The sequence below is a fragment of the Dasypus novemcinctus genome, chromosome 17, assembly GCF_030445035.2.
Source record: "Dasypus novemcinctus isolate mDasNov1 chromosome 17, mDasNov1.1.hap2, whole genome shotgun sequence".
NCBI lineage: Eukaryota > Metazoa > Chordata > Mammalia > Cingulata > Dasypodidae > Dasypus > Dasypus novemcinctus.
Window position 1 is genome coordinate 7,527,296 of NC_080689.1, and position 27,427 is coordinate 7,554,722.

General features: G+C 46.7%; 1 protein-coding gene and 1 long non-coding RNA gene across 3 annotated transcripts in view; one reads left to right on the plus strand and one right to left on the minus strand.

Moving 5' to 3' along the window:
* The window catches only part of RFX8 (regulatory factor X8), a 60,017-nt gene extending 44,382 nt beyond the window's left edge, over window positions 1-15,635 (minus strand). For both annotated transcript variants that reach the window (XM_058278205.2, XM_012530351.4), the window contains exons 1-3: window positions 15,530-15,635; window positions 9,733-9,856; window positions 242-303 (exon numbers count right to left, since the gene is read on the minus strand). In XM_058278205.2, the coding sequence (XP_058134188.1) occupies window positions 242-303; window positions 9,733-9,856; window positions 15,530-15,603 (260 nt within the window). In that variant the 5' untranslated portion in view covers window positions 15,604-15,635. The remainder of the gene's footprint in view (window positions 1-241; window positions 304-9,732; window positions 9,857-15,529) is intronic.
* A 145-nt stretch (window positions 15,636-15,780) lies between these two features.
* On the plus strand, window positions 15,781-22,403 carry LOC131273929 (uncharacterized). Its single transcript, XR_009181095.1, has 2 exons — window positions 15,781-16,040; window positions 18,785-22,403. It is a non-coding gene; the product is annotated as an uncharacterized lncRNA (long non-coding RNA).
* Window positions 22,404-27,427: the final 5,024 nt, after the last annotated feature.

The following is a 27,427-nucleotide window of genomic DNA, read 5'->3' on the forward strand; positions in this document are numbered from 1 at the left end:
TGAAACAAAAAATTTTATCGTGACCTTTCTACTTTAACAAGATACCTAAGAAAATAGAGACTAGTATTTTGTTCTAGCATCACCTGAATTATTTCAGGCACTAGTATTTAATTTGAATTACGGGAACTCTTTGGTAAGAGTTGTTCTTTATAGCTTGTTTTGTTTTGCATTTCCGTCATCCATTTGGTGATTTTTCCAAATGCTTGTTTTTAAACATTTAAAACAAAAAATAAAAATCTACCTGGCACTTCCTCTCGTACCCAGCCTCCTGGTGCCAAGATCAGGAAAAACCAAGTGCACAAGCTGAAAAAAAATAAGCCAGATTTAAAGTTACAATTAGAAAATTTAGAAATAAAATTTCCATTTTTTTCTCTTACATGTTTGAATTTGTCTTTCCTCTTTTCTGTTTATGAAGAAAATGTATGTAAAGGAAATATGAAAAAAATTAAGAAGTATAACGAAAACATACCACTCAGAAATCACTGCCATGTGAACTTTAATGTCATTCCTTCCAGTCTTTCTTTCAAAGCCTCAATACATGTGTGTGTATGCATGTGTATATATGTATTCTACATGTATACATATATCAATAATTGGGATCACACACTAGCATGTTTGCAGTTTTGTACCCTTTCTTTACTCAACATTAAACCATAAATATTTCCCCTTGTCATTAAACATTTCTGAAAATGGGATTACTAACTGCTGCATAATAGTCCATCATAAGAATATGCCATAATTTTACCATTTTCCTCATCTTCTAATGTAATAGTCATTTTCACTTTTCATTTTTCACTTGCCTACTTATTTTTTTCATTTTAAAAGTTTCGTTAGTAAATGCTATTAAGATATTCAATTACAAAGCCAGTTCTGATTCAACTTCTCATCTCTCAGCTATCTTTTTGATGTACATTTTGTTAGATAGCACTGAGATAAATTTTACCATCAACTACATGTAAATAAATAGGTGTTCCCATCCGTTTCCTAATTAGAAGAGGAATTGGAACTCAAAGGCATGCCAGTTGCCAAGTGGAAATCCGGGAGAGTGGTGACACAGTCAGCAAGGCACAAAGCAGGGCGCTGGCAAGTGATGATTTCTCTGCTGTTTTTTTCTCTACAATCCGTTCCCTAATGGTTCCGCGTCCTCTTGCGCTTCACGTTGCAGCCTCCTTCCCCTTTCCTTCCCCACTCACTGCCAATGAGCAGGGCTTGAAGAGGTGCTGTCTGCCTCCGTGTCCTGCCTCTTCTGACAAGGAAGCTGACACTAGCGCTGGTGTGGAGGAAGCAAAATCAAAGAGCAGGGAGGTAGGACGTGCACAGCCCAAGTTGCAGCAAGGAAAGCAAATTGATAGGTGCAGTTGAAAGAAGCATCCAAGCATATAGAAGAAACATGACAGAAGATAGAAGGAAAAGCCCACCGAATCCTAAAGAAGAAATAGAAGCCAGAAATTCCTACTTTCAACAACACATTCTGGCATGTTCATTTCCTCTTAATTAAGAAAATCACTTAAACCCTTCTCTATATGTCAAGTGGTAAAATGAAATCAAAAGGCAAACAGTAGGTACCTAAAGAAATTATTATAAAGTATGCACTAGGCTTTATGGGGGAATAATCTGGAGTCTTAAAGGGAGAAGCAGAAATAAACTGCCCGTCTTACAACATAATAATCTGCTCATTTTTGTTATAATGGGTAATTCCAACCTTGGATTATCCTGTGATTTTATTTTATGATCAGGTACACCACAGTTAAAAATAAAAGATTGGAGAGCAGATGTGTCTCAAGCGCCTGCATCCCACATGGGAGGTCCCAGATTCAGTCCCTAGTACCTCCTAAAAATGAAAAACAAAGAAGCAAACAAACAAAAAAACCAACTCAGGAGAGCCAAGGTGGCTCAGTGGTGCCACCTTCCCAAATACAAGGTCCCAGGTTCAATCCCTGGCCCTGGTATCTCAAAAAATAAAAATAAAATAAGATATTAAAAAACAGCTTGGAATGATTATATGCAAGAAATATAAAAGGTACAAAATGGGTATCCTTAATACGGAGCATTTACACAAGTCAACAGGAAAAACACTAAAATCCCAATAAGAAAGATGTTCCACTGACAAAACGTACACACACAAGTTGCACATGACCAAAACACATATAAAAGTCCCCATCTTCTCTAAGTAATCCATACAGGCAAACTCAAACAGCTCAATATAATTTTTACCCAATAAATTTTCTCAGTTAAGAATATTATGGCTTTGGGTAAGAATTTCATGAACTAGCGTGAGGAGTATGAATTAGCTACAGTTGGTTAAAATTGGTTGTGGAAAGCAATTTTGTAGGCTCTATCCAAGAATCTATACTAAGGAAAATACCACACAAATGGGGGATCTATGTGACTTAGAATAGAGGAAGATTATAAATAATCTAATGGAAATGTTTAAAAAATTTTATGGTACATCCAAAAAATTTTTATAGCTATTATACAACATGCATTTAAAAATATTTTCATGTGAAAATGTCCATGATATTCTAAGTGAAAATAGGCATGATAATCATAAATGGTAACATTTCTTGGGTGTGCCCTCTGTACCAGGAACTGTTCTCATCTCTTTACATGGGTTTTTCCATTAATTCCTTAAAAGCACCTCATGAAGTAGGTACTAATATTAATATTAATATAACTGTTGTTACATCATCATGTATAGATGAAGTAATGAAGCACAAAAAGATTAAATAACTTCTCCAGGGTTATAACCTAAGAAGTCTAATTCCAGGTTTCATGCTGGGGGGTGGGGGGTGGGGTAAATGGGAACCTCTTGTATTTTTTAATGTAACATTTTTTTGTGATCTATGTGTCTTTAAAAAATACAATAAAAGTATAAAAAATTACAAATAGAATATTTTTTAAAAATTACATTATGTACATGCTGTCTCTTTGTCCATCTGTCATCTTCCATCTTCCTTCCTTCCTCCCTACCTGCCTCCCTTCCTTCTTCCCATCCATCCCTCATCCTCCATCTATCCATATCTCTACAACAGCATAAGAAATGAAGATGACAGACTGACAGCAAAGTGAACTCTGAGACATGACCCTAGAATACTTGCATCCCAGGGAAGGTAGATGAAATTTGGTTAAAATTCTAAAAACCGCTTGTTTCAGTCAGCCAAAGGAGTGCTGATGTAAAATACCAGAACTCTGTTGGCCTTTATAAAGGGTATTTATTTGAGGAGGAACCTTACTGTCACAAGAACCTGGAGTCCAACTCAAGGTACCATAAGAGCTACTTGCTCACTGAAAGTCATTGGCCACGTGTTAAAGCAAGACAGCTGCGGGTCTCTGCAAGGGTTCAGCCTTCCTCTTCCTCTTAAGGCCCCATGGGTCTGCCTTCTGATCTCAGCTCTAGGCTGGCATAAGGCTCTTCTCTCTCCCTGGAGCTCTTTTCTTTCTGGGCTCAGCTGCTCTGGTCTCTTCACAAGGTCAGCTGTAGACCATCAGGCTCATGTCTTTTCAAGGGCCTCTGCCCTGTCTAATGAGCTTTCCCTCTCTTCTCACATATCTGCTTCTCTGTGTGTCTACTTCCATGTGAAACTCTGTTTTATCAGCCCAAGGGGCAGGAACTCAATGCTGAGTTGCACTCCAACAATGTGGTTGAATCAAAGCCCTAATCTTAACGTGATTTAATTAGACATCGCGGCTGAATCTAATACAACCAAAGGGTTATCACACCCAGAGGACCAGACCAGTTGACAAGCATAAGCAATATCTCCCTTTTGGAATTCATAAATAATATCAAATGTGATGTGAGGGGGTTTCTTTGGAGAAAGCATAGGCCTGCGGAGGTGGGGCCCCTCACCTGGGCCTAAGGAAAGGGTGCCAGGAGTCAGGGGAGGAGCTGAACATGCCAGGGTGAGCAGGGCTGGCCAGCAGCTTTAGTGAACCGACACACCCATAGTCTGTCCAGGCCACAAATGCCTGAGTCTCTTCCAGGGGCCAGAGCTGCCACCCACAAGAAAGAGCTGACGCATGGGTGGGCTGGGATCCCGCAGCAAGGCGCCTGGGGCGGGCAGCTGAGCCTGGGCAGCCAAGGAGGAAGACTGCTGATTCCCAGGGGTTCTGCAGGAAGTAAGCCCGAAAATACTCATTCAAGGGGCGCACACTAGAACTTTCCCAAGGGGGGCTCTGAAGAACCACCAAAGTGCCCAGGAGAAGAGAGTCCATTTTAAACATCTGGCTGACCCCTGAAGCGTGAAGCCGCGAATTCACCTCTTTCTAGCTCTCTCTCTCTCTCTCTCTCTCTCTCTCTCTCTCTCTCTCTCTCTCTCTGGCCTCAGACAGCACCCAGCTGGAGAAGAAGCCGCACACCTGGCCCTCTAAGAAACCAGGCTGCTGAGTCAGGGCAAACATGCAACCTGAGAATGAGTTCAGAGTTTTGAGTACATTAAACACAACCAACGTCCTGAGTTCTGGATTGATACTGCTTGGTAATTTAGCGTGACAACAGGACTTTGCTTCATGTTAAGAATTTTTAGAGGGGTCCTGCTGCCTGTGCAAAGCCTCCTTCAGAGCAAGGAGAACCATCCGGGGGTCCAAAGGCGCAGGGAAGCCACGCTGTTTACAGGCATGTAGTTTGTGTGTGTGTGTCTGTGTGCAAACGTAAATGAACTACAAATGTGGCTGTCTTTGGGCAGTGAAACTACAGCTGATATTAATTTTTTTAATACACTTTTTCTCTAATTTCCAAATTTTCTATAAAGGGGATATAGTACTTTTATAATCAGAAAAACAATAGTAAATGTTATTTTTGAAAAAGGAAGTCAGCCTTCCTGAAATCCCCTAATCCATGGAAGAGAGTGCTTCCACCAGGAATGTGCATCACCCTTTTATGCCCAGTGCTGCCAAAAAGAGCAAGAAACATTCCCACATCTGTGCAGGAACTAGGAGAGGAATCAACTTTGTTCCCAGGGGAGGAGGGAGGAAGTAAGAATTGGGTATTTTGTTGTTTCTCTTGTAAACATGCTTTGTGATCATATCCTTTTCCCCTTCCCATCCCCTCTAGTTTTAGCATCTGATAGTCACAGTTTCAGCAGCACAGGGCCTCCGGGACCGGCTCCTCTGAACTGGCCCATTCTTCAGGCAAATTTCCAATAAGGACTTAAAGTTAGTACCTTGACATCTTGGGGGAATGGATTCTAAAGAAACTATTAAGATGAAAAATGCTAAATAAATGCAAATTATTATACTGGAGTCTCTCCTTGGGGGGGTGTTTCTATGCCATTTACTTATTTTTTATTAGAGAGGTTCTGGGTTTACAGATCAGTCATGCATGAAATACAGAATTCTCATATACCATCCTATTATTAGCACCTTACATTGGTACGGAATATTTGTTACAATTGATGAAAGCACATTTTTCTAATTGTACTATTAACTATAGTCCATGGTTTAACTTGGAGCTCACTGTGTTGTGCAGTTCCACAGTTTTAAAATATTTTTTCTGTTCTAATAACGTATCTACAACCTAAAATTTCCCATTTTAACAGTGCTGTTACCTGTACAAGGTTATGCCACCATCACTGCCATCCATTACCAAAACTTTTCCATTGTCCCAAAGAGAAACTCTACATTTTAAGCCTTAATTCCTTCTTCACTAGGAGTCTCCTTTTAACTTGATCTTTGGAATGCTCTGCGGTGAGGCTGCCCTAGATGTGAAACAACCTTATAACAAGATCTGGAGAATATTTTGAAAAAGAGTTTTTGATTTCTTAGAAAAGGAAGTAGGCACCATATAGGGCCAAAACATGCCAAGCCAAACTCCCCCCACTTCCCTCTGATAAGGCTGAGAGGCAGTTGGGAGAGAAAACGCTGGAGGGCCAGGGCTCCAGCCAGGGCAAAGAAGCTTCCCAATATTCTGGGAGATGGGGAAGTCCAGGCCAAAGGGTAACGTAGCTGGGAATTCCTGGCTAGTTGGAAAACCTTGCTCAGAGACACCTAGGAAATAAGCAAACGTGTCCCTAAGGCCATAATCTGTGGAATTATTTAGCAAGATTGGAACCAAGCCCCCGAGCTAAGAAGCCTGAAGGGTCTCCGGGAAGAACTGAAGAGGTACTTATAAAGCGAGCCACCGTTCAAAACTGAAACAGAGACACAGACCAGGAATAGGGAAATAAGATTGCTGGTGGGAGCAGACTTGGTGTGACCACTTTGGAAAACAGCTTGGCCAGGTCCCCCAAGGCTGCAGCAGCCACACACCCCTGATACCTGGAAACACAGGATTTCCAAGAGAAAACCTTCACACGTCAACAAGAGACCTGTACAAGGATGGTGACAATTACAAAATCGAGAAACATCCATCATTCATGCGGGATCTAAGCCCCCTCTCGATATAGAGATAAAGGGGCCATCACCATCCCAGGGTCCACAGGATGGAGGAATAAAATATGGATTAGAGTGGACTTACTGATATTCTACTATGGAACTATCGTGACTAGCAATGGAAGAAATTGTACATGTGGAGAAAGTGGCCACAGTAGCTGCTGAGGGCAGGGAGAGGGAAGAAGAGAGGTGATGTGGGGGCATTTTCTGGACTTGGAGTTGTCCTAAACAATATTGCAGGGACAGATGCTGGACACTGTATGTCCTGCCATAACCCACTGAATGGACTGGGGGAGAGTGTAAACTGCAATGTAAACCACTGTCCATGTGGTGCAGCAGTGCTCCAAGATGTGTTCACCAAATGCAATGAATGTGCCACAGTGATGAAAGAGGTTGTTGATGTGGAAGGAGTGGGGGGTATAAGGGAACCTCTTATATTTTTTTAATGTAACATTTAAAAAAAAAATAGATTGCAGAATCAAAAAAAAAAAAAAGCCTACATGCTCATCAGCGGCAGAGTGGACAGATAAACAGTGATTTATTATACAAGAGTCAAAATGAATTTGGGTGCATCTTATCAAGAATATTAAGTAAAAAAAGAGTCGCAAACAATTACAAAAACCATGGTAGCCTTTTTAATAAAGTTAAATCAGAAACAGAAACAATGTTTTACATGTAAATGCAATAAAGCTCTTTCTTAAAAAGCAAGATAATCATGAACAGGAAGGTGGTTCCCATCGGTGGGGGAAGCAGAGAGATGGGATGAGGGGGCAGCAAAATGGTGTGTTTTTGGTGGTGGGTTCCTGAACACTTAGCATATTATTAAAAAGAACTAAAACCAAACGAAATGAGGTCGTGCATGGATGAAAGAGGAATTGAACCAATCCAGTCCTGTCCACCTAAGGACCTAAAAGAGGGAGAAGGACAGAGGGAAAGAACGGAGGGAGGGTGGGAGGAAGGAAACTGAGTTGGCAGCTTGTGGCACGGCGAGCAAGCTCCTTGTCAGCTAAAGCCCGCTGGCTCACCCACGCAGCAGGGTGTGCAGGAGTGGAGCGGGGTCTGCAGGCAGTGCGTGCTCTGCCTGCCAAGCCACAAGCCCTAGTGCCGGCTGTGTTTACCCAAAGAAGCACCTTTCTGTTTGCAGACCCGTGCAGCCCCCACCCCCAGCTCTGCGCACCTGGGGCTGCCAGGAGAGGGCCTGTGGTTCTGTCGGAACGCTCCCTGCCAGGTGTGCTGCTGAACTCAAGGAGTCCTTTTGGGGAACAGCAAGATAAGTAGAAAGAGCTCTGAACCATGATGCAGGAGACTGGATGTCCTGCCAAGCCTTGCACACCTTCCTCACTCTAGATTTGTTTTCTTGATCACTGATGCCATGTGCCCGAGCTAGATGGCTGTGCGACAACTCAGAACACTAAGACACCTGCCATCTCCTCCCCGCCCACGTGCCCCTCCAGAGTGCTGCTCCTCCCACAGCCAGGAAGCAGTGGCCTTGCAACCCTGTGACAGTGTCCACCGCTAAAGCAGAAGGCCAGGTGCCGGAGGGATGGAGGGAGTGCCACAGCAAGCACCACGGCGGCTCCCGTGATGGACCTTGAAAAATGGGAGGAGAATGGAGCAGGCTACCAGGCAGAAGCAGAAGGCCAGTGGTTTAAGGAGACACCAGAGGGAGGGGAGTGGCCTGGTACTGAGAGGGAACCACTAGCCACACGTGACTCCTGAGCATTTGCAACATGGCTGGCTCAAAATGAGAGGTGCTGGAAGTGTCACATACACACAGGATTTAGAAGACAGCATGGAAAAAGAGTGGAAACTATTGCGATGATTTTTTTTATTGAGTTCATATTGAAATGATAACGATATTTTGGATGTCTGGGGTTAAATAAAAATACATTAAAGTTAACTTCACCTTTTAAAAACTTTTTTTACCGAGGCTACTCGACTGCTTTAAATGACTCCTATGAGTCCCCTTCCAGCAATGGCCCAGTCAAACTTCTTGCACCTGGATTAGATGAGATGCCTCTTTTCCCTATAGCAGACTATGGGCTGCAGTTAGTAGTGTAATTATAACGGTATTGTTTCATCAATTTGAACAAGCACCACGTTAATGAAATGTGTTCATAATAGGGAAATACGTGGGGGGGGGGGTTGGGGGATGGAGTACATGGGAACTCTGTGCTTTCTGCAGGGTTTGTCTGCAAACCTACAACTTTTCAAATAAGAAAAAACTTCCCTTTCAACTTGCTTTGAGTGTCTGTTTCTGAACACCAGATAGAAAAGTACCTTGAAAATAAATGCTGTATAACTGAAGGTAATATTATTGCAATTTAATAATCGAGCCCCTTGGTTGGACGCATTCTTCCCATCAACAGACACAGCTCTGTCCAGTCACGTCCACTGTGGCCGCTCTGTCTCCTTCCCCTGCACACATGGGCTCCTCACGCCTCCCTGACTTGACCTTCTCTTCCTCACTCCCTGCTGCCCTCCCTCCACAGCCGCTGCATCGCAACGCGGGTTCCCTGCCACCTCAGGGCCTTTGCACTGGCTCTGACCAGGCCAGTCTTTCCTCAGATAGCCCCTGCTCACTGCCTCACCTCCGGGAAGTCTGGACTCAAATGACATCGCCCAGTGAAGCCATGCCTGGCTGCCTTCTCTAAAATCACAGCTCTTTCCTCTAACACATACACACACACACAGCTTAGCTCCTCTCCTTCTTCACTATTTTTCTCCTTACCCTTTATCAGCATCTAATACACTATATCTCATTTGTCTTCTCCCCCAACTAGAACATAGGTTGTATGTAGAAGGGCAGGAACTTTTATTGGTTTTGTTCACTGTTGTGTCCCCAGCACCAAAACTGCCCGGCACACAGCTGGTATGCAATAGTCTCAGATAGACTATCCCTGTGGTAATGTTTGCTGTATACTGTATGGTCTTCAACAAAGTTTCTGACCTGGATATAGCTTTTTGGCTCCAGAGGAAATCTTGAAAAGCCAATGATTTCTCCAAATAGAATCAAATTATGGAAAGCATCTGTTTTCTGATACAGTAAAATGGCCTTTGGAACTTGGCGTTTCTATGTCAGGGAGAGAAGGCCCAGCATACCTAGCTATGGAGCTGCCATAGCTACGTGCCCTTAGATGCCATCCCATTCCTCACTTCTCCTGGGTCTTCACTGGACAAGGAAAGCAACTAACAGTAACTTTCAATGGAGATAAAGAAGCCATCTGGTTGGCTTTCCAGGAGGAAGCCAATTATATTCATTGAGAATCCAGTAGACTCAAATAAATTTCAAATGTTCCTTATCAATTAATTTTTTCCCTTTTAAAACTCAGTGAATACTGTCTTTTAAAAATCTTCACAACCTACCTTCCCAAAGATTGCTGGATTAACTTGATCCTCAGCATTTTGCCCATAGGTTTCCACATAAATCTCATACATGAGACAGCGAGGAACACTGTACCCTTCACAAATGCAGAAATTATCAACCAACCTGCAGGAGAGGAGAACAAAGAAGTGCTCATTGGCACCTGTTTTTCTACAGCAGGACATTTGGATAAGAAGCACTGAGCAAAACACAAGAACGGGCTCCAACTAGATGAAAGGTGTTTAACTTGTTGAATGGAAGCTAACCAGCCTCAATAACTCACCCCTCTGCTCCCAGCTGAGTGTCGAGGATGTGAATCATGGGGTTGAGGATGGAATCAGGCACCCACAAAAGACCTGTCCTCAGCGCAATCCATACTCCCATGGGTGCGAGCCCATTTGTAAGCAGGACCTTGGGAGACATTATTAAAGATTGGGCCAAACTGAATCAGGGTCGGTCTTAAGCCACATGACTGGAGCTCTATAAGGAGAGGAAATTCAGATGTGGAGGTCAGAGGCAGCCAGAGAGGAGAGCGAGCGTGCCAGGCCACAGGTCGGCCATCAGCAGAGTGCTACAGACTTTGGAGAAAGCACAGCCTTGCCGACATCTTGATTTAGGATTTCTAGCGCCCACATGGTGAGCTGACAAATTCTTCTTGTTTCAGCCATCTCGTTGTGTGGTGTTTCTCAGAGCAGCCTGGCAAACTAAGACAGATGGGCTTTTAGCTTATCAACGCAATGGGTTATTTTTAAGGTATCAGTGATATTTATGGAGGGGTGGACATGCTGAGAAGAACCATGTGTTACTGGACTCAGTGGATACCATTTCTTCTACAGCTACAGAGCCTGCAGCCAAGAACTAGCTAACCATAAAGTGGACAACCACACACTCTCCAAGCTGCAAAACAGTAACCCCACCTGGACTCCATCAACCCTGCAGGTTATCCCTGAGTCGCAGCTTCTCAATCTCAGTGTGCCCTAGACTAAGCGCATGGGATTCAAGCCATTTCTCCATCTCCCTCTACTTCTGATGTGGTTTCTTGCACATTTCTTAAACCCATGTGACTTAGGGCTGGCCCCTGTATTCAATTCCTGGAATTGCAATGTGATGTAAAATGCAAGACACCAAGAGGCAGAGACGAGGTCAGCTTTGGTTACTCCTTTATTTCCTGTTGGGTACAGAGCTAAGTAATATTTGGGTGTTATCTGCAGGGCTTGCAGCCAGCTGCAGCTCAAGGTGGGACCTCCAACTGTCCCAACAGTCCTGAGCCCTGTGGACTGGCGTGGAGTCCCTGGCAGTGAGGGCAGGCATAGAGGGGCTTTGCCTGCTGTTCACAACCAACACACCAGGCCCCACGGAGAAGCCAGGGGCCGGGGCCAGCAAGAGGTGGCAAATGGTGAGGGCAGCTGGGTCAGAAGTGGGGGTCTACTGTGACATCCCACGACAACCTTCCCTTTCTTGATTTGGGATAGACTGTCATGTTTTGTCTCATTCTTTTACAGAAATACATAAAATCAGCCGGCATGATGCTTAAACAGAGGATTTTTAAAAACGGAATTGACCATTTGGCTTCTTCTCCTTTCTTATTGATGATACACAGCTTACCTTCTGGGATGAGGCCTACCTGAACCTTGATTTAATTTCCTTAGGAACTGAAAAACATGGTCACCTTCATTAACCCCAGTGGCTCCCAGAAGAAGGAAAAATCGATATATGGGGTCTGGAGGGGGCTTCCTGAGAGGCTCCTATCACACGGAGGTTTAAATACAGCTGCTTCTGTACCAATTATTTGTCTCAAGGTCGAATAAAGGGTGATCCGATGTGGGGGGAAGTGGCAAAGTCATACGCCTAGGTGATGGTATATCTCTTTTTTTAGGACACTACTTGTTGATCTATGAAAAGCCCTATACCTTCAAGTATCACAGAAAGAGGTTGGCTAAGCTCGGGGAGCAGTGGCACAACGTGATATGCCTCAAGCTCATACAGTGCTGTGGAAATTCCAATTCATTTTTGCTTATTGATGGGCATTTCTAATTTAGTCAGGGAATGGTCTCCTTAAAAAAGAACGGAACAAAATTCTAACTCCTTAATATGAACTCGAGTTTAAATTTTTCACCAAGTGTTCTTTCTTGTTACAGACATTGGTTTGCTCTGGGTCTCAGTGAAATGTTGTCCTCCTTTCAAAATGCCATTATTGATTCTGACTGTTATCTGGTTGACAAGTCGGCCGAGTAACATGCCAGTAATAACAATAAGAAGGGTCTTTCCACTCACACAGCTGCAGGGCCGCCTTCCAGGGATGGCGACTCTGCTCTTTGTATGGGTGCTCTGAGAGTCACCCCATTTCTGACCCTCTGCCTTCAGCCGGTTCCCAAAAGTTCCCAGCCAAGGCTTAAAGCCTGGCCGGTGGCATCCGGCTGCATACATTAACTGGGCAAATGGATGGTTTGAAATTGGGCTTCAGTTTGCCCCTTCAGAACTTTCTTGTTCAGTTTCATGCTTTTATTTACACTCAAACAGTAGTTAGTTCAGGTGTTAGTCTCCACCCACCTGGGAATTATGATTCAATGACCCAGAGAGTTAAAATCATACAGACCCAGGTTTAAATCCTGACTCTGAGACACCTCCAAGTTTTTGTGATTAGGAAGAAAGTCTACAATGTGCCTTGTATTTATGCTGGCATGCGGGAGTTCATGCCATTATCATGTTTATGAGTAACACCAGCATCTTGACTGAAAGCAAGAAAGGCATCAATGTTGGTAGACTTGCAGCCCAGAAGGCACCTGCTGCAGGTGAGCCTGGCTTATCACCAGTATGGCTCCAACATATTGAGGGGCTGAACGGGGAACGTGCAGAATGGCTGGCAGATATCAACTGGTCAAAGGCTGTACACTGTGCGACCATGGGATGCGAGGATAGCATCTGTCCAAGTCTGGAGTGGACCAGATCATGGATTTCCTTTGAGGTTACATAATGCCGGTGTTTTCCAAGTCTGGCCCTTGAGTAAGGTGATTGCTGAGCTCTCGAGAACACTCATTTGCCTCCATTTGGGGTGACAAATCATGCTAGAGGTCACACATGCCTCGCCCAGGGTTCCCACATTTTCTGTGGACTCCATTTCATCATAAAGGAGAACATCAGGGACCTCTACTCACTAGAACGTAGAGAACCCTTTGATTCAGCCTGATCCAAAGCTACGATGATTTCTGTACCTTTCCAAATAAATTTGCATTTTATTAATTGCAGCACAGTCTGTGCAGATTTGGAAAAGTCCTTTTTCTGTGCGGGGAACTGTTATTGTGTCCACAGCCAGTGCTTGGCTTGCATGTGGGTTTGAAGACACGCAGGGTTTCCTCTGAGGCTGGAAGGCAGGGGTGGGGGCGCCAGATCAGTCTCTTCACCCTCCTATCAGGCCACTTCTCTGTTCGTTGGTCCCGTTCTTCCCATCCGGGAACAGAAACCCTCTAGGGCTGAGCAGCTGTTCCTCCTGCTCCCCAGAACTGCCAGCTCACGGGGACCGTTCTTTCTCCTCGGAGGGTGCCGATGTCTCTAAGGACCTTTGGGAACCTAACAAGTGACTTGTCGGAAAATGAAACAATAGAAGGGACACTGAAAATGGAGCGTGTCTTCCACAGAGCAGCCGTCAGCCCCGGTGCAGCCCCCGGGGAGCCCAGCATGCTCACTCGCGTGCTGTTCCTCAGTTGTCTTCTAACCACCTCCAGGGCGTGCAGGCTCAGGACAACAGGCTGAGGTTTCTAAAGCCTCCGTGAGAACCACCAGTGGCCATGATCTGTTAATGTTCCACCCCAAAGACGGCGCAGAAGTTCCAGCCCGCCACAAGGAAATAATCCCCTCTGCAAACCTGAAGAGCAGGACACGCGGGTCAGGGGCTGGTTGTGGGGGAATGGTTGCCTGGGACGGCAGTTGGTCGGGGCTCACTGCTAAAAAGGTCTCTCAGGGAAGTGGATTTGACTCAACTGATAGAGCATCCGCCTACCACATGGGAGGTCCAGGGTCCAAAACCAGGGTCTCCTGACCCGTGGGGTGAGCTGGCCCACACGCAGTGCTGATGTGCACAAGGATGCCGTGCCACGCAGGGGTGTTCCCCATGTAGGGGAGCCCCACATGCAAGGAGTGTGCCCCATAAGGAGAGCCGCCCCGCAAGAAAAAAGCGCAGCCTGCCCAGGAGTGGTGCCACACACACGGAGAGCTGGCACAGCAAGATGACGCAACAAAAAAAGAGAGATTCCTGGAGCCACTGACAAGAATGCAAGTGGACACAGAAGAACACACAGCGAATGGACACAGAGAGCAGACAACGAGGGTGGTGGAAGGGAGAGAAATAAAATTTTTAAAAAAGTTTAGATTAAAATAAAAATAAAATAAAATAAAATAAAACAAAACAAAATAAAATAAAATGAAATAAAAAGTTCTCTCAGTTGCCATTGGGTGAGTCTGCACACAGGCCTGGCCGGCAGCCTCAATTCTACCAGTTCACAGATGCCCTGTAGCAGGACGTTCAGTAGTTTTTGCAGCTTTAAACCATTCTTTCATCAATCTAATGACATCATTCTTACAAGTCTCGGGGGCACACATCAAACCTTGGAAACTCTAATCTACTAAATAGTTTATTATTTTGCTATTTCTAACTGAAAAGCATTCTCAGAATCTTTTCTTCTAAAAAGGAGCAGAAATTGGGTGCTGCTGTGTAAGCTTCTGAAAAACACTGTGTAGTTCAAAATTTATTCTTTTGATTTCTTTTTTCTTCTCTCCTGTAGGACAAGATTGACCAGAAATTTCCACTGGAGGGAAAATGGTAATTTTTAGGCACTTTAGGATTATGATCACAAGCACACCCTTTATTTTCTGATTTCACTCCCAAAACTTTTTAAGTCTTTCCTGAGAAATATTCCTTGAGCCATAAAAGGGGGAGGGTGGGGGAGAGAGGGAGGGGGGGAGAGAGAGGGGGGGGGGAGAGAGGGGGGGGGGGAGAGAGAGAGAGAGAGGGAGGGAGGGAGACAGGGAGAGAGGGAGGGAGGGAGAGAGAGAGGGAGAGAGAGAAAGAGAGAGGGAGAGAGAGAGAGAGGGAGAGAGAGAGAGATATCTAATATCTAACAGTTATTCACCTTGTAAGACCACGATTCTAGGGCTGGTTTCAATTAAATTTTCCTTCTTAGGAAGAGCTGCAAATCCATGGGTTCCTTACCCCAAGTGCTAAGCCTCAAGCTTTTTCTGCCTTTTAAAATGGCCAGAAGTGAATTTCACGATGTGCCATGCATTACTAAAACCAGAAAATTGCTTTGCTTTAAGTTAGAAAGCATCGCGTTCAGGATCTCAGGCGAAGAGGGCACGTCTCCTCTCCTCGCCCACGCGCACGTGCTTTAGATGACCGCGGAGGCGCAGCGCCCACCAACACGCCCCCGGGGGCACAGTCTGGATGCTTCCCGCGGGAGGAGTGACCATCAGGGAAGCCCACAGACGGAGAAAAGGACCCTGCCACACCCCCGAGCCCGACCAAGAGGTCTCTAAGACTGTGTGTGTCCCGCCCGCGGCTCTGGCGTCAGCACAGGAGGCTGTTGGTCCCCGGGGGGGAACGGGTGTCATTTTTCAGTCTTAGGAATAAGGGCCCGGAGCTCAGGCTGTCGCAGGGCGCACTTGGCCTTGGCCGGAGGCCCTGAGAAGGCAGCGACGCGCCCCCCTCTCCTTGCCCGACCTCCTCCATCCCGTCTGCCCACAGCGCCCCGCAGGCCCGACCTCGAAAGCCGGCCCCAGGGGCAGGCGCCCCGGGGTGCCGCTCACCACTGGATGATGCCGTCGTGCAGCCCCCGGCTGCCCCCGGCGCCCGACGGGGAGGCGGGCACGCCCTGGGCCATGGCTCGGAGCCCCGCGGAGGCACGCAGGGGCGGCTGCGGGACCGCTGCGCTGCCTGCACCCGTCGGGCCGCCGCCGCTCTGCGGTGTTTACTTTAGAGCGGGGCGCGCGGCCGGGGCGCGGGGCCGGGAGCCGAGCCTGCCAGGCCCGCGCCCGGGCGCGCGGGGGGGGCGCGCGGGAGCCGGGAGCCCAGTCGGCCAGGCCGGGGCTGGGGCGCGCCGCTGGGGATTCCCGGGCCGCCCAGTGTGCCCTACTGGGCGGGCTGGGGTCCCGCGATCACAGAGTGTATGAGAAATAAACCCGGCGCCCGTCCCACCTTGGTACCGACCAATCCAGCCAACAGGGAAGCAACGCACAGAAAACGGTGTCGAGTAGCTGGGAGTGTTCGCGCAGTTATAAAAACCTCGATGGCCCGAGCTGCATCTCCGTAGATCCTCAGGTAATATGTTCGGGGGCGGTGGCTGGTGTTTCCAAGCTCTCCTAGTGATTTTGGTGCGCATACCGTCCCGGGCATTTTTAAACATCTCGGTCCCCCAGATCTCTGGAAGTGGGCCCAGCAGTAGGATTCGCACTAGCGACAGCCCAGGTGAGCCCGGTGGGCAGGGCTGGGAGCCATTGTCCCAGGATGGCCTTGCTCTCAAGGCCATTTATGTCGATGTTCTTGCTCTATGACGCTGAAGCAGCAACTCTTAACTGAGTCCCAGTTTCCTTGTGGATAAATTTTGGGGTGATTGTGAGTATTAAGTGCACTAGTACGGATAAAACATTGGCATAGTAAGAGCCCAGTAATGCCAGCCCAGCCTGTGGCTGATCATAAGGATTTCTCAATCTGGATTTAAAAAACACTTTGGGCACCCACTTCTGGAAGCAGGGCAAAGGTTCACGGAGCTGGCAGCACGACCTCCTCCCACGTGTCCGCGGTGTGTGTTAGAACGCACCAGAGGGCGGGGGAGCCGGCGCCCTCCCTTCAGCGGCCGCACCAGCCTTGGGGTCCTGCTCCCAGGGCACTTCCTGGGCGTTCACTGGAGCCTGTCAGAGGAGCCCCCGCCCTCAAGTGTGACCAGGTCACCAGATCAAACCCAGATGGCTTCTGGCTCTCTTGGGGAGCTGCGCAGGGATGGTGATGGCTTGGCCTCAGGACGGTCCTGAAACTTCCAGGGGTGGGGTGGGGGAGCGAGTAGGAGCAACTCACAATCAGCAAGTGAGCACAGCGTCAGCTCACCTTATCTATCTCCTCAGCTGAGTTCCCCAGTTCAGGGATGGGGATTCAAAAAGCACCAGGGGAGGGGGAGGGGGGAGACAGGGGACACGGACACGTGATCCCATTCTGCAGGGCAGGGACACCTGCAGGGAATCCCTGGCGACCCTGCCAGGATGGGAGGTCAGCCGTGTGGGTAACAAGCAGGATGGCTACAGCTGGTATTGATCAGTGCCTGGAGACCCTGCAGAATAGGTCACCTGAGTGCTACTTGGATTAAAAACCAGCAGGGAGAGGGAGGAAAGAAGAAACGGTGAGAGGAAGTGCAATGGCAGGGACTGTCCGAGGCAGCTCTCCGGAGGTCCACTGGTAGGTCCTTCTGGGGCAGGGCAGGGAGCTCCACATGGCTCCTACATCTGCTGTGCTCTGCTTCCAGGGCTCATGCCCTGCCTCCCCCCCCCTCCCCCAGGGGGGCTGGTCCTTCTCAGCGGCTCATCATACTGCTCCTGCAGCAGCTTCGAACACCCAGGAAAATCCCCAAGCCTCCACTCCTTTCCACAGAGACTGAAAATAACCAAGGGAGTAGCCTTCTATTTTGGGGGCACACTCAAGGTCTTGCTATGTCACTGCCGGTTACACAATGTTTGCTGATTTCCTGAGTGCTGGGACAGACCTTGGAAATACAATGGTGAAACCATGACCCTCTGGTTGACCAGAAGTCTCCCATTTACCTGTTTGTTGCCTCACATTTGCTAGGAAATGCAAATCTTTAGCTCACCTTGGTCCAGAGCTGTTGCAGCCTCTTGGCTAGAGGCTATAGAAATGAAGCCTTAGGGTTAATTTCACATCCCCAAATGGGCCAGTGAGTTTCATCTACTGGAGGTGACAGAGAGTGCCCTAGTGTCATCGGTCACCTTATGAATGCAGACTCTGGGTAGGTACATGCTGATACAATGACACCTGGAAAGTGTATTGAAAGTTTATGCCTTCCTAATTCCCATCTGTGCAAAGGACTTGTAGCTCTGCACACACCTTTTCCCCCCAGGAGTATAATTAAGGCTTCCGTTTGGCCGCATAATCTACGGCTAAGTAGAATTAGGTATAAAACCCATTTTGTTTTCAAAGCACATTTAATTGCAACTGACATAACAAAAATTTCATTAAGCAGCCATCACTGATGAGACAGCCAGACACACACATGTGCTTTCTCACACCTGGAAAATCCTGTCTCCACCTCATTCCAGGTTTAACTTCTTAACTCCAGTGTCTAGTATCATTACAAGGGAAAATAAACCTTAAAACTGATAGCAAATAGAATTCCAACTTATTTCACAGATTCATCTCTTTTAGCTGAACAGTGCCTCCTTCAATCTAATTGGTTTTCTAGGTTATCCATTTAGGCTCATTTTACCTTCTAAAAAAGCCCAGCTGTGCCTCATCTTTGCACAAAATCATCTCTGATCCTGGGTACTTAATTTCATTGAATTCTTGCAGTTTTTCACGTTCTGTGACTGTACCCGGGTGTCTTCAGGCAATAGGTGTATTTTTAAATAAACCTAGTGAGTATAACAGCATTTGGTAAAAAATGCAGAAAGTGGCATGCGTCTTCAGGGACAGAGCATGACAGAAGACGGGCCACATTATGTTCCGTGTTAGCCAGGAAGAGACTCTAAAATCCTTGGGCTCTGAACCAAAAAGCTGTGAAGGTTTTCAAGCCACACCGAATCAGAACAGTTTCACTGGAGAGGTTCCAAATGGCCATCATATGTTGACGTTTTCCTTGGTCTGCATTTGCCTTCTGAGCATCTGGCACAGGCCCCCGTTGAAATCAGCGGGAGCACTGCATTCTTGGCAAGTGTGTAATGGGAAACCCTAACCCTACATAAAGCACATCTTTGCCATTCTGGACCTGAAATCCACGATCTGGAGCTCTGCTGTAGAAGTCATTTTCCCCAACTCATGGTTCCCCTTTTCCCTCTTTGCAGAGGTGACGAGCAAGTCTGGCCACAGGTGGCATCACGACAGCATTGCCTGCAAAGCAGCTCTGCAGGTGCACGGAGTGAAAAGGGACGGCCTCAATTCTCCATGCAATGCTTGAAAATTTTAATTTGAAGAGTAACGTATTTGAACTCTCATTACCTTAAAAGTGGGGTTTTCTGGGCCTCTGATAGAAAATCAAGCAAAAGCAAAATGGAAAGTGATTTCCTTTTCTGCAGAGGATTCGCTGGAATTAAATAAGTCCTCTTGTAACATTGATGGGCACATTTCCAAATCACAATTGTGTGCAAAATCCTAAGTCGTACTCTAATGCTTTTAACAATTTTTCAATGCAATGGGCGAAGGCATGCTAAAGCAATTACTTTGAATTTGTATAAATACTCTTTTAAAGACTTTTGTGGGCAATGGTGCATTCAGTTTTAAATTAAAAAGTTTGAAAATTATAGCACTAGCTGCCCTTTTGGTGTGATAGACCTTTTTACCTTACTCACAGTTCATGTTACTCTTTGGTAAAAACATACCCCGACAGCTGCTTGCTTTCTGCCTTTCCACGTGGAATTATTTCCTGATACCATCCCACCATGAACTGAGTTTTACTGCAGCATCCCCAGAACAAAATGCTTTCCATACAGTTGACAAGCCTTTCAGAAAGAAACAGTCATGGGATTCCTGTCTGCTAATCACCAATTGGAGTTCCCAACAGAGAGATGTAAGAATGCTTCATAAAATGCGTCTGCCTGCGTGCTTTGCTGGAGAGCAAAAGTCAACACTTCCCAGTAGATGCCTAAAGATTACTGAAGTAAACTACATTTTTATGAAAAGAAGTATGTCTTCACCTCGGTTGAAGACCCAAAAAGCCAGTCCAAGATGTAGCTGTCACCTTTCTCAGATGCAGCCTTCACCTGCCATCCTTGTGCCCAAGCCCTTGCATTTTAAGTGCCTCTCAGCCCCTCTCAGCTCATCCTGCGGAGTGTTCCAGGCTGCCTCTTTCCTGCCCGCCTCTCATTATTCCCCAGTTTTGGCAACGCTTCTTAGACCCTTGCATAGGAAGTGGATGAGCGAGAGAAGCCGAGGTGAGAGGTCTTGGGAAGCCGGGGGTGGGGGCAGGAGAGGGGCCAGCTCCCACGGGCTCAGCTGTCCCTCCCGGAGCTGGTTCAGAGGCATTCCTCTGCGTCCTCCAACAACCGGCCTTCTGGCTCCAGCTGGTGTGAGCAGCTTCCTTTGCTTCTATCAAACTGATGAGCTTCTGATCAGGGCCACTCGGCATCTCTGCCAGGCTTCTGGGAGAAGCCGGCCGCTCCCGCCCCAAGCTGGAGGCGACCTTTTGGAAGAACACTTAGCGCATCCGGGCGGGGCAAAGGGAAGCCACAGCTGAGGAGTCGTTCAACAGGGGTTTACCAAGCCCCGGTGTGAGCAGGGCGTGCAGGGGGCCCGGGGCCCCGAGGGAGCCAGCCCTGCCTTCTGGCCCCGCAATGGTCACCACCGCTGGAGGAAAGCAGGCTACCCCAAGGTTCTGCAAAACAGCCCACCCGGGAGCCATCCTTGAAGGCCCTCCTGGGGCCTTGTCAGAGGGCTCAAGGAGACAGGGCCATGGAGGGTGGGTAAGCCAGGCCCCCCGGGGCCCATGGAGCCCTCGGACATGGGTAGAACTAGTCCACCAGGGCGGGTGGCTGAGGTCCCACCACGTCCAGCCACAGGCCTTGCCCATGGCTGCCTGGGCAGCCCCAGGAGGACGGGGAGTGCTGCCTTAGAACCCAGAGGCCCCGGAGACAAGTGCCAGGTGGGTGGGCGGCCTGCTCCCTGCTGCTGGGCGACGTGGGGGCAGAGGGGGCCTCAGGCAATCGCTCCCAGCTCTCCCTTTCACTGTGAAGAGTGCCCTGCTTTGGCCCAGCATTTGCATGGCCCCCGCCTTCCCAGCGAGCCAAGTGCCACCTCGAGGAGAGACAGGGGCAGGAAATGGAGATCTGGGCGAGAATGAGCCGGCTCCCCAGGGCCTGCTGGCATCACCGCTTGGGCTACCTTCAATTGCTCGGACTGCAGTTTAGAACTCTCCCCCCAGCGCCCCCGCGCAGAGGGCCCCGGCTGTGCGGCTCAGCGCCTTGGACGTGCTTCTGGGATCTGACTGCACCTGGAGACGAGGGCTTGCCCCACTGCACGGGAGGCAAAGGAGGCCTGCAGAGGCTCTGTGCAGGCTCCCCGGCCAGCGAGGGGCACTGTGCCAGCCGCTGCCCCGCGGGGCGCTCCTGGTGTGCAGTGGGGTGGTTGGGTCCCCGCCGCCAGGGGAGCTTGTGAGGACTAAAGGAGAGTTGGTGGAGCGGGTCGCACTGCGCCTGGCACAGGGCCGTGCTCTGGAAACCTCCCGCTGTCATTTTACAGCTTCCCTTGGAAGCAGTTCAGGTGGCTCAGGTGCTGCTGCCTGCGGAAGCCGGGCCTTGGGGACGAGCAGGTCCAGTACACTGTGCTCTACCTTTGCGGATGTTTGCCATCGTCTGCGGAGCACTTTAAAAATATATACTTCTGGAGCAGGATCCTGAGCGATGATGCACGAAAGGCATGTTCACACACGTTTCAGGCCTGCTAAAAACCCTTGAACCTGCAGAGTAAGTGAGCCAGGGTTGTGATGAGCAGTACAGTTCGCAGGAGTAGTTAGCAATACAGTGGGCATGAGTTTTTATCCCTGAGGCATGATGACGGCTCTGGTTCAGTGTCTGCAGAACGTTCTTGCTGCTCAAATACCTTGTCCTCGACTCGGTGAGCCACAGGCACATTGTCAAACCAAAGCATTCGGGAAGGCCCGCCGCAAACCAGGCTGTTCAAGTCTATTTAAATTCGTGTTTCCCAAATTGCCTGCAGAATCCACCTCCACTTCCGTTTCTTTTTTGGCTTGCTTTGCAGAGTCTTGATTAACACCCAGAAACACCCTGGGGACAGTGCGAGTAGCACACGCCCTGGCGAGCGCCCCATGGATTGAGTCAGATTTTCTGGGTTGTCCTGTGGGTTGAGGCTGCTGTGAGACAACGTGGTTTCTAGGGGTTCGATAAGACGGGGGCTCAGCGTTGCTGTCTCCTGCTTGCTCGGTCCACTTGTCCTTCTGCCTTCGCCCCCCGCCCCTGCCACACACCTGGGGCAGACGGAGGGGCTTCCTCCTGAACTCAGGTCCCTCACCTAGGGGAGCAGCAGCTCTAACTGGCCCCCAAACGAGGCTCCTCGGGGCGCCGGGTGAAGCCTGCACCCCGCTTTCCTCTCCACCCATAGTCCAGCTCGGTCCTTCTTATGTCCAGCATGGTTCAGGTCAGGCGCTCTGACGTTGGGGGTTGCCTCTCTCCAAGGAGGGGTGACATGTCAAGTTAAAAGTACACACTCGGTCCTGTTTGACACATTCAGCATTCTGATATGACTCAAATAAGTTTTCTCTGATTTTCCTTTAAGCTAGCGCTTGAACTCATGCTTTAGCCGTGCATTGAAAAGTACTATGAAACCTGAAAGGATTTAGCAATTTAGGGTTTCCTTGCTCTGGAAGTTTTATTTTTTAAAAAGTGAGTGTGCTCATAACTTTGCAATGGATGTGATCATAACTGCTTAATAAATGTGTAAAGACTCATGGAAGGTTGGTTCACAGACTCCCTTTTTCATTTATCCGCCCACCATGCTACTAGCAACTTCCTCTTCCTGAATTTTTTGTGGCCCTTCCAAACGCCCCCATGCCTTCCTCCTCTCCCTCGGGCCGCAGATTTTCCTGACAGTGTCCCCCAGGGGTGCTGGGGTTCCAGAGCCTTCCGCTTCCCCCGCCCACCATTCCTTTCTCCGTTTCCTTCTCTATTCCCCGTTCCATTTCTTCTTATCTCTCGACACGTGGTAGGCTGGAAAGAGTCACTGGCCTTTAATGATGACGCACATTACAAGGATAACACAAATTACAAAAACAGTGTCCTAACACGCTTATTTCCATTCTGTCACATTTGCCCAATACTTTACTGCTTGTAAAACACTCTCACATCTGTCAGTTTATGGAGTAGGTATTTTTTATAATTTCACAGATACAGAAGCTGAATCCTGGAGCTACTGCTGCAGTTTTGTGCACATTGAATCACTAAATCTGTTAGCCTGCCTGAATTTTTCCATCACATTCCAGATCGCTGATGAACCGAAAATGAGACCGTGACGGGGCTACCCACTAAGGAATTCTGTTTCTCCCCAGAGGGGGAGGACAATGATTTCAAGTATTCCTGCAGACATGACTCAGTTTTGAACCACTGCTTCTCCAGCCTCACCTCTCTCGCCTCCGGGGCAGAGCGCTGGCCGCCCGCGGGCGTTCTCGGGGCCTCTGCCGCGCTGCTCCTTCTGCCTCTGGGCCCCTCCTCGGCTTCTCCAGCCTGCCTTGGCTTAATCTCGCCCTATCCTGGACGCCTTCCTGCAGCCCCCTCTTCCTCAGCCAATTTGTGGGTGCTTCCCTGTGCCCTCCCCCAGCACACAGGCTCCTTCCCTCTGGGCTCTAGCGGTCTCTATGAAGTGAGCTCCTAAGTGCATCGACCAGCTAGCATAGTGCTGGGCAGAGACTGACGGGCGCCGAATAAGAGTTTGTTGAATGACTAGCAAAAAGAGAACTGTCCACTAGGAAGGTATCCTAGGAACTTTGCTTCTGTGTCCTCAAAGAGACCATTTCTGGCATCTCTTGCTTTAGCGTCATCTTCTCTGCTTCATGAAGTGGGGGGTGGTGCTTGCGTTTGGACCTGTCCTAGGAGCCATCACTTGAACTTCCTGACTTTGTTGCCTTTGCCACATCTGATACAGCCCATCATAAAGAGGCCTGCTGCATTTTATTTCCTCTGCAAGGAAGAAAAACAAAACAAAACAAAAGTCTGCATTTATCACAAACCCCAGCACAGGAAAGCTTAAACAATGGTTCCCAAACTCAGTCTCGCATTGAAAACACACACACACACACACACACACACACGAGGAAGAGAGTTCCTCAAATCCAACAAAGGCAGTTCTTCCTGGATAGAGATGCTTTGCTGGTGTGGAGAGGGGCATTCACAACAGAGGGTGATGGTAAAGTGACTTTCATGAGCCTGCAGGCAGGGAAGGGGGGCTGCCAGGGTCCCCTGGGGGGTGGATCCATTTAGATTTGAGGACGGGGATGGACAACAGCTAATAAACTGCAGCATCTTTGGACAACTGACATGTTTAAAACCACACCATGAACCCGTCAAATGTGTTGGAGGAAGCTGGATGGCCCATCGAGTGCCAGAGTTGTAGAGAAGGAGAAAGAGAGACGCTGCCCTTTTGCCCACCTTGCATCTTACTCTAAGAATTGCTAAGAAGTAATGGCTGCTTCTGTTTCATTTAGCAGTGATTTGTGCTGGGTGTCTGTTACTAGTTTCATTATTTATCCCCCACTGATGTCATTAAGCATTTAAAAATCTTTTTCTCTTATTTCTTGCCTTGTTTTGGATTAAGTTAGTATTTTTATCATTCCTTTTTTATTATTATTTTGGACAGTAAAAAGAATTTATTGGGAAATGGGGGAAAGAACTAGCATGCTGAGAAATGGAGGAGAAGGACAGAAATACACACTGAGATTTGGTGGGGCTCCTCTGGCAGAGAGAGCTACATTCTATTTTTATTCTCTAGAAGTTTAGAAGTAATATCCTATGTTTTGATTTTTAATGATTATTCCAGAAATTACCATGTAAATATTAAACTTCTTAACGTCTATACTCATCGATGCATTTAACCCTTTCCTGGACCATAGAAGAACTTTAAAAACACTTTTCCTCCATTCACCCTTCTATTTACTTATATGTTATTGTTGTCATGCACTTTCATTTATCTTTTTATTGCCCCTGGCATTAATATTTTTGTCTTATACAATCAATGTTTGTTTAGTTTGACCCATGTGATCTCCATTTTCTTCTGCTTTTCATCCCTTCTCTCACAGTATTTCTTTCTGGAATCACTTTTCTTTTACCTAAAGATCGTCTTTAGAGTTATCTTTGTTGGAGGTCTGCTCTTCATAAATGCTCTCAGCTTTTGTTCATTTTGTTTATTTTGCTGGCTTTCCTGCAAGATATTTACTCTTGTTTTAGCATTCTAGGTTGGCAGAAACTGCCTTCCATGCATTGAAGATATGATTCCACTGCCTTCTGTCTACCATCGCTGCTGTGGAATAGTCAGTAAACCTAACCCTTGCTTCTTTGAAGGTAATCTGTTTTATTTATTTTTTTTCTGACTTCTTTTAAGTTATCTTTGATTTTAGTTTTCTTTATTGTCATTATGATACGTTTAGGTGTGAGTTTCTTACAATTTACCTCACTTGGGATATACTGGGCTTCCTGAATTTGTGAAATGGATTGGTGTCATTCATCCTTTATGGAAAATTCTCAGCCATTATTTCTTCAAATAGTTCCTCTATCTAATTCTGTCTTTTCCCTCATTCTGGAACTCTGATGGAATGGATATTACACCATTTCATTCTATTCTCCAAGCCTTTTAACCACTTTTCATGTATTGTATCTTCTGCTCTTTAATTGAAGTTTAAATTTCAATTATTATATTTTTCATTTCTAACAGTTATATTTGATTATTATTCAAATCTGCTATTTAAATTTTTCATAACTTATTTCCTCCAGATATTTACAAGCTCCTACTTTAAAAAATACTCTTAAGTCCTTGTCTGATGATTAAGTAGCTGAAATCTTTGCTGTTCAGTTTCTCCTACCTACTGTTTTTACTGGTTCTTGCTCAGGTTACCTGGTTACCTTCTATGCTTGTTTGCTTTGGCTTTGTGTGGCCTGCTGTCCTTGAAAAAATTGTTCTTTGAAAAGCCATGAACTCTAGGCTGAGGGTACTTTCCTTGAGTGAGAATTTGTGCTTGTTTCTGCCAGCAGCCTTGGGACACTACTTGTCCAGGAGAATGTTAAAATACACTCAAAACGTGAATTTTATTGGACCACCCAGGTGATAAGATTTTGGTTGGCAAAACCACTCAAGAGCTGGCTTGCAGTCATGACTTTTTAAGGGAAATTTCCCCTGCTCAGTATCAATGCAACTTTTCTTCAGTTTTCCTGTAGGATCTCTTACTTAAGAAACATTATTAAGTTCCAGCTTATGGAGGGAGGGTCTCCTGTAAGGTCAGCCTCACCCTGGTCTGGCCCTGACTTTCATCCCCTTGTCCCATGAAGCCAAGGAAGCCCAAGCTCAATTTTGGTTGGACTGGCAGATGCCCAGGGCAGAAGGAACACCAGGGCTCCACTTACCTGTCTGGGTTTCCGTGTCTACTTAGATTTTTGTGCAGTAATTCCTCTCTAACTTGTCAGTTCTTTGATGCTCTAAATGCATTTCAAAAAGATTTTTCTTTGCATTATTTTGTACTGTTTTTCAGCAGAAGCGTAGTAGTATTCTGAGCAACCTAGTCCACCATATTCCCAGAAATAGAAGTTTCTCTACCTTCTTCACAAGACTAATTCCTACCTATCCATTAAGAAATCACCTTGCAAAAGTATTTCCTTATACCCCAGGCCCTTCTCATTGACCCCAGGCTTTTCTCATGGGACCCGAAACCCTGTTTGTGTGGAAATACTGCCACATTGCACTTATACACTGCATTACTGCATTATTTCAATAACCTCTTCTTTTTTTTTTACTATGAAATATAGCACACCTACAAAAAGTGCATGAAATATAAAACACAGCTTAGCACATTAGTATAAAGCAGGGCTAAACTTTTTCTGTAAAGGGCCAGATAGTAAATATCTTAGGTTTTGTGGCCATACAGTCTCTGTCACAACTTCTGAACTGCTATTGTAGCCAAGAACAGTCCTAGAAATATGTAAGTGAACCAGTGTAACTGTGTTGCAATAAAACTTTATTTATAACAATAGGCAGCAAGCAGGATTTAGCCCACAGGTATAGCTTATGGATCTTCTAATACTTTATGCTACTAAATAGACATTCTTATAACCACCAACTAGATTAAGAAAAGGAGTATAACCCCTCTTGGCCTTTCTTAATCACAGTTCTTGCCTCTCCACAAAGATAATCACTATATTTACTTTTATTATAACCACATCTTTGCTTTGCTTTTAGTTTTACCACCTAAGTATGCATCCTTACACAATATAATTAGTTTTATCTGTTTTGAGTATTATATATGAAATCATGTAATATTTTACATGAAGATTTTACATGAATGCTACACATTCCTATAGTTAACTCAAGTTGTGTTTTTGCTGTATAGTATTCCATGATTGTATGAGTATACCACAATTTATTTACCTATTCTACCATTGATGGATATCTGGGTTGTTTCCAGTTTGGTATTATGATGTGTACAGCTCCTCTTAAATGTCTTTTGGTACTCATATGGGAACCTTTCTGTTGCACCAGAAATACCTAGCAGTGCAGTTGTTAGGTCACAGAATATGCAGCTTTTCAGTGCTTCCTCAACGTGCCAAAGTGTGTCCCCATGTGTATGCCAGCATGTGTGCCTGTGTGTGTGCCAGCACGTGTGTCCATGTGTATGCCAGTATGTGTGCCTGTGTGTTCCCATGTGTATGCCAGCACATGTGCCCATGTGTGCAAGCACATGTGCCTGTGTGTGTACTAGCACGTGTGCCCATGTGTATGCC